At 48.3% G+C, this 5,664-nt stretch overlaps 1 protein-coding gene across 1 annotated transcript; it reads left to right on the forward strand.

Annotated features, from left to right (window-relative positions):
- Positions 1-343: 343 nt before the first annotated feature.
- RPL26 (ribosomal protein L26) lies at positions 344-3,859 on the forward strand. The gene is made up of 4 exons (XM_004712935.2): positions 344-407; positions 1,208-1,380; positions 1,900-2,040; positions 3,688-3,859. Exons 2-4 carry the CDS (start codon positions 1,213-1,215, stop codon positions 3,814-3,816), a joined length of 438 nt encoding a protein of 145 aa, XP_004712992.1. The 5' UTR covers positions 344-407; positions 1,208-1,212; the 3' UTR covers positions 3,817-3,859.
- The last annotated feature ends 1,805 nt before the right edge of the window (positions 3,860-5,664 follow it).

Genomic DNA, 5,664 nt, shown 5'->3' on the forward strand with positions numbered 1-5,664 from the left:
CACTTATGCACAACAGAGTGAAACACAGAACCAAAAAGAGAACCTGCCTTATTCTGGCAAAGGGGATGCCCGAGTGGGAAGATCCACGGGGGCTGCCCAGCAGCTCAGCGCCTGACAGCTCCTGCCATCATCTGCCCTTGGACAACCTTCCCAGAGGCCTCGGCGGCGGAGCTCTACCCTTCGAAAGTCGACTCCGCGCACCTGGAGGGAGCGTTACAGTCCCTCGCTGTTCCCCTCCGAGCCACTAGGTGGCACTACTCCTCAATTTCTCCGGACCTTAAGGTTCAAACTCCGCGCCCCTCTCGCTCTACGAGATCTCGGTCTCGCGAGATTTCGCGGAAACTTACGGAACCGGAAGAGGCTTGTAACTCTTTTCCCTTTTGGGGCCATCGCTGGAGGAGTAGCGGGTGAGGATCTGCTAGGAAGGCGTTTTTAATCCGCCGCCATCCTTTCCTGCCTGCCACGACCCTCTCCCTCGGGGACTCCGAGACTTTTCCTGCGGCCGAAGTGCAGCCAAATCGGGGAGCCAGGATGGCCTTGGCCCATCCCCTCGTTCCGGAGGCCCCGGGCTGGGGAGGGTACGCGAGGCGAGACTGGGAATGTTGGGACTCCCACCGGAGGGGAGGGGATGGATGGAGATGCCAAGTTTCGACAGGGTACACTGTTCCCGAAAGAGTGCCCTTGATGTAACGCCTCGGTGTAGTGTTCGTGGGACTTCTGAAGCGCGCTCGCCCCTTGTAAGGCTGAGCAGGATGGTACCGGTTCAGGGCGGAGGGACTTGGTTCATTTTGGAGGTCGCTGTTTGACCCAAGTTCACCCGTATGTAACGTGGATTAGCCCGTTTATAGGTGACTTTATAACTGAACCCCCGGTGACTGCCCTATTTCAGCAGGGGTACCGAGAAGGAGGAGTCCTGTCATAACTCACGTAGTGCTCAAAAAAGTCGGCTTTCGAGAGTGCAAGCACAAAGTTTAATGGCTAGAAAGGGTGCTAGTGGGGAAATGTGTATCCTAGGAACCAATTCAGAAAGTAGCCTCATAAAGCGAAGGAAAAAAAACAACCACGTGTCAATCAGACCTTTAAGGACCAATATAATTGGAAGAACATGCCCGTACTCTGTAATTGTTGTAAGCTTTGGGGTTGAAAAGTTTACCTTGTTTAAATCTTCGGCGATTTGAAGAGCCATACATCTTTTTTTTATACTTAGCCAAAATGAAGTTCAATCCCTTCGTGACTTCGGACCGGAGCAAAAACCGGAAGAGGCATTTCAATGCGCCCTCCCACGTCCGCAGGAAGATTATGTCTTCCCCGCTTTCCAAGGAACTGCGGCAGAAATACAACGTTCGGTCCATGCCGATCCGCAAGGATGATGAAGTTCAGGTGTGTACCTCCACGTGTTGTGTTTTTTATATCCCTGGTAGTTGAAACCATTCCCGCATGTGGACATACTGGTTCAAGGAAGATTGGATGCTGGAAGGAAGCATCTGCCTGGGAGTGCTTTACATTGTGTCCTAATAAGCTGAGGTGCAATAGGGTTTGAGTAGGGAATCTTGATTTTTAAGGGGGAATTTGATTTGGTCTTTAAATGATTGTTGCCACCTCGTCTGACATTGGGTTGGATTTTTGAATGGGTTGCGAATTAAGTATTTGTGACATGTTGCTACTCCTTTTGAAATAAAGTGACGAGTTCCTTGTGTTTGACTTAACTGCAAAATATTCATAAAATCAAGGGGGGCTCATCTTTTAACCTTTTGAAGCAAACACATGGCTTCAGTGAGCCATCTATGGTAGGACTACCCAACCCATCACTGGATTGGAGGGGAGAGTTATTTGCAGGTGATTGGCAGGGTTAATCTTGATCTTCTACCCATTCCTGTGATTTTTACAATGTGTACCCAGGTTGTGCGAGGACACTACAAAGGTCAGCAGATTGGCAAAGTGGTCCAGGTGTACCGCAAGAAATACGTCATCTACATTGAGCGGGTGCAACGAGATAAAGCTAACGGCACCACTGTGCATGTGGGCATTCACCCCAGCAAGGTAATGCTTTTTAAAATAACCTGAAAGGCCAATTATGACAGATCATTGCTGGCAAATATAATTTAGGACCCCTTGGAAATATCCCTGCATTCTAGGTGGGTTAGAAGCCATGCTTTCAGGCAAGTGCATTCTTCTCAATTCTGATAGGAACTGGCGGTAGGTACAGTAGTAGTGGCGCTCTTGGTTGTTGCCAATGAGTTGGGCATCAGAACCGCCTTAATAGCATTTTGCACTTTGAGGGTTGATGTTTAAAGTGCCTTTGCCAGCTGTTCTGTGTGTATGTTTGATGTGCATTGCTGAAGGAGTGGTAACATTTCCTGAAAGCTGGGCTCAGGCTTGGATGTCGGCCTTGAGCCGTGTGCAGCTAAGGAAAACAGGCTCCCATGGCTAGTGAGTGTCCAAAACAGAACATCTATCTGGTCTGGTCCCTGCAGCAGCCCGTGGCTCTCCTGCGTTTTGTGTGAAGACTCCTCCGTTTTAATTGGTAGCAATTTAATTGGCTTCTGACTTCATACCGCCTGTCATTTTGCCTCATGTTTACAAAACTTAAATTTGGCAAAAATTGTGTGTGGCCCCAAAGTTTAAAGAATTAGTACAAATTTAGCCATCAGTGAGGTTACCTATCTTTGTCTCTTTAATTCCAGTCTAAATTCTACACACTGCTTCCTTCGAACCCCAGGCTTGAGAATCACTTGAGACCCAACAGATAGAGCAAACCCTGAAGGGCTCCAGTTCCCAACTTGACCTTCCCGGTTGCTCTGACCCCAAAGACCTCATTTTTTTGTCTCATTTAACATCCACTCAGTCAATAAAACTTACTAACTGATGTACATTGTGCTCAGAAACGTGCTTGTTGGCTTCAAGGAAACATCAGACCCTTTTGGACTCTTGAGTCAAACGCCATGGGCCTGTCATTGTCACCTGGGAAGGTGACAGGATTGCTCTCAGTTCCGAGGCTTCCTAAACAGGATCCAACTCCCTGCCGTCTCTTCCCATATGAGTGTGAAGGGCACCTACAGAACCGTTCAGTCTCTAGACCTTTGTGCTTAGGGGTTCTCTTTGGAACACTTCACTTCTTCAGATGTTCAAACCTAAAATTCCCCTGGGCAGTGTTTCCTGGTTATCCGACAGACCTTAACTTACTCATCAGCCCTCAGCCTCCCCACGTTGCCATATTTTTATCAGCCACAGCCCAGGGTGGCACCGTTAAGAGAAGCATCTCAGAAGAAAGGCCTGGTGATTCACTCCTGAACGGGCGCCCTTGAAACGTCTGGAGCAGTTCTATTTCTAGCACTTTGCTCTGTTTCTCTTAAGAAAGAAGTTGTGTGTGATTTGGTGGCTTATATAACTTGAATAACGGGTGCGAGGGTTGACATTTGCAGTAGAAAAAAAGCTGATTTGGGAGTGCATGTCTGGGAGTGAGAAGATGCCATTTTGCCATTTCTCCTTTGCCACTAAACAGATGGCAGACATTTAAACCCAAGTGACTTGGAGGCCAAAGGGTCATTTCTGGTATTTTGGAGTTGCATGACTTAAGATTTAGTGTCTGCGTCCTCTACGGTTTTTGACATACAGAATTGAACATTGAGCCCCATGTGGTCTCTATTGGTCCTTGTTTAAAGCCTGGGAATGTGTTCTTCTCTGCAGGTGGTCATTACGAGGTTAAAACTGGACAAAGACCGCAAAAAGATCCTGGAGCGGAAAGCCAAATCTCGCCAAGTCGGAAAGGAAAAGGGCAAATACAAGGAGGAATCACTGGAGAAGATGCAGGAGTAAAATACCTTGTCACAGCGTCCATTAAAACCAGCACGTTTGAGAAGCTTTTTGTTTGCGTGGTGCTTTGGGGCAGTGGTTACTGTTGGCGCAGTCTCTTGCTCTCCAGATTGGAAAGGCAAGCCCGGGACACAGTGGCTGTTTGAAGGCTGGCCACACCTGTCTTGTTGGCTTCGTTCCACTGATGGTAAATACTGGTGGGCTGTTGGTGTGTGTCATCTACTGCCGTTGCAATCACCCAAAACACTACCCACCCCTTGCTTCTTCTCCTCCCCGTCCTTCCTCACCCCGTCATCTCTTTTGTTGTGATTGTCAGACACCCCGCCTATGTAAAGTTATTCCTGGTCCTGTACCTTCTTGCTAAGTTCCCAGATACCCACTGCCCTCAAGTCAGCTCTGACACACAGGGACAATAGACTTGCTCCGTGGTGCAGCTGGTAGCTTCCTCCTGTGCTCATTCTTAGCCCAAGTCTGTCCGCTACACCATCGGTGCCCTTGGTGTGGGTCACAACTCTGCAATAAAACTGGTTTCCCATCCCAGTACCAACTGGGATTGGTTTAGAATCTCTAAGAGTAACCACTAGGGATTATTTAAAAGCTAAAGAGTCAAAAGTTTGCAGTTGGTCTCCATGCTTCTGACTGCACCACCCTCCCCTTGCATTTCTGTTCCAACTGCATGTACCTCCAGAGGAGTGGGGCTTCCGGTCCTGTATGGCTTCATTTCCTGCAAACCTGTCTCCCAAAGGAAGTTACACATTTCTGTGTTGTGGGAAGTTAACGCTGAGCCCTTGATTAGCAGTTTCATTTAATCTTCACAGCCGGGAGGCTTTGTACCAGTATTCTCCCATTTTAAAGATTACTAAGCACAAGTCACACTGCATGGTAGAGTCAGAAATTGAATTCTGAAGTGTAAACTCTTAGGCCTGTATACCACCTCACTAACAGTAAGATGCCTGAGTAATAAATAACTGGGCACCTTTTGTGCTGAGCTTTGTTCTAGGAGGCCCTCCAAGGGAATAACTAGGTCAATGTTTCGGCCCCTTTCTTCTGGGGAGTGAAGATGTATGTGTACCCGAGTTGTCCGGAGCCTTCCAGTCAATTCCAAGTCCTAGTGGCCCTGTGCACCACAGGAGGAAACACTGCCCAGTCCTGTGCCGGCCTCACAATTGTACTTCAGTTTGACGCCATTGTGTCAGTCCATCTTGAAAGTCCTTTTCCAAAGACTGGTCTCCCCTCACCACATGTCCTAAGTCCCTGCGTTAGCCAACTGGGAATTCAAAGCAGAGGGCTTGAGTGTGTACAGGAAGGAGATTCTCTGGAAGTTTAGAGCAGAGATGGCTTTCAGAGGGGGCTGCTGAACACATCAGGAAGGCCAATTTGAAGTGGATGAGATTGGGAAGATTCACCGAGGGACATTCCAGATCTGGAACACCCAAAGCAACAGCCTCCTGGATGGATGAGGAGAAGAAGCCTGGTTTGGGAGCTGTTGGCCAGTTTTCTCCAAACATGCTCATTTTGTCATTCACCCACCAATGCAGATCACAGAGGGAGCTAATTGACGAGGGGCCGCATTTCTGTCCTCGTTTTAAAGCATGTTGAAGGCTCAGATCTGCAGAGATCGGCAATAAGGAGAGTCAAGTCCTGGAAGGATGCAGGCAGCATGTAGCTGGAGCAACTCCCTCTTCCCGTGGACCGATCGTCTCCAGGCAAGAATGCTCCCAGTGCAGCCAGCTCATTCCATTTTCCAAGAGAAGTCAATGGTATAGAAGATTTTTCAAAAAGTCATTTTATTGGGGGCTCTTGCAAATCTTGTTACAAACCATACATCAATTGCAGCTGAGAGGTAGAAGA

Source organism: Echinops telfairi, unplaced genomic scaffold (assembly GCF_000313985.2).
Source record: "Echinops telfairi isolate 266 unplaced genomic scaffold, ASM31398v2 ScPeMD7_2010;HRSCAF=2546, whole genome shotgun sequence".
Classification (NCBI taxonomy): Eukaryota; Metazoa; Chordata; class Mammalia; order Afrosoricida; family Tenrecidae; genus Echinops; species Echinops telfairi.

Bases quoted from the DNA above. Each gene is read 5' to 3' on its own strand.
- RPL26 (XM_004712935.2), top strand. From the start codon at position 1,213: ATGAAGTTCAATCCCTTCGTGACTTCGGACCGGAGCAAAAACCGGAAG. The intron at 1,381-1,899 runs GTGTGTACCTCC...ATGTGTACCCAG, and splicing joins GCAAGGATGATGAAGTTCAG to GTTGTGCGAGGACACTACAA. The intron at 2,041-3,687 runs GTAATGCTTTTT...TCTTCTCTGCAG, and splicing joins TGGGCATTCACCCCAGCAAG to GTGGTCATTACGAGGTTAAA.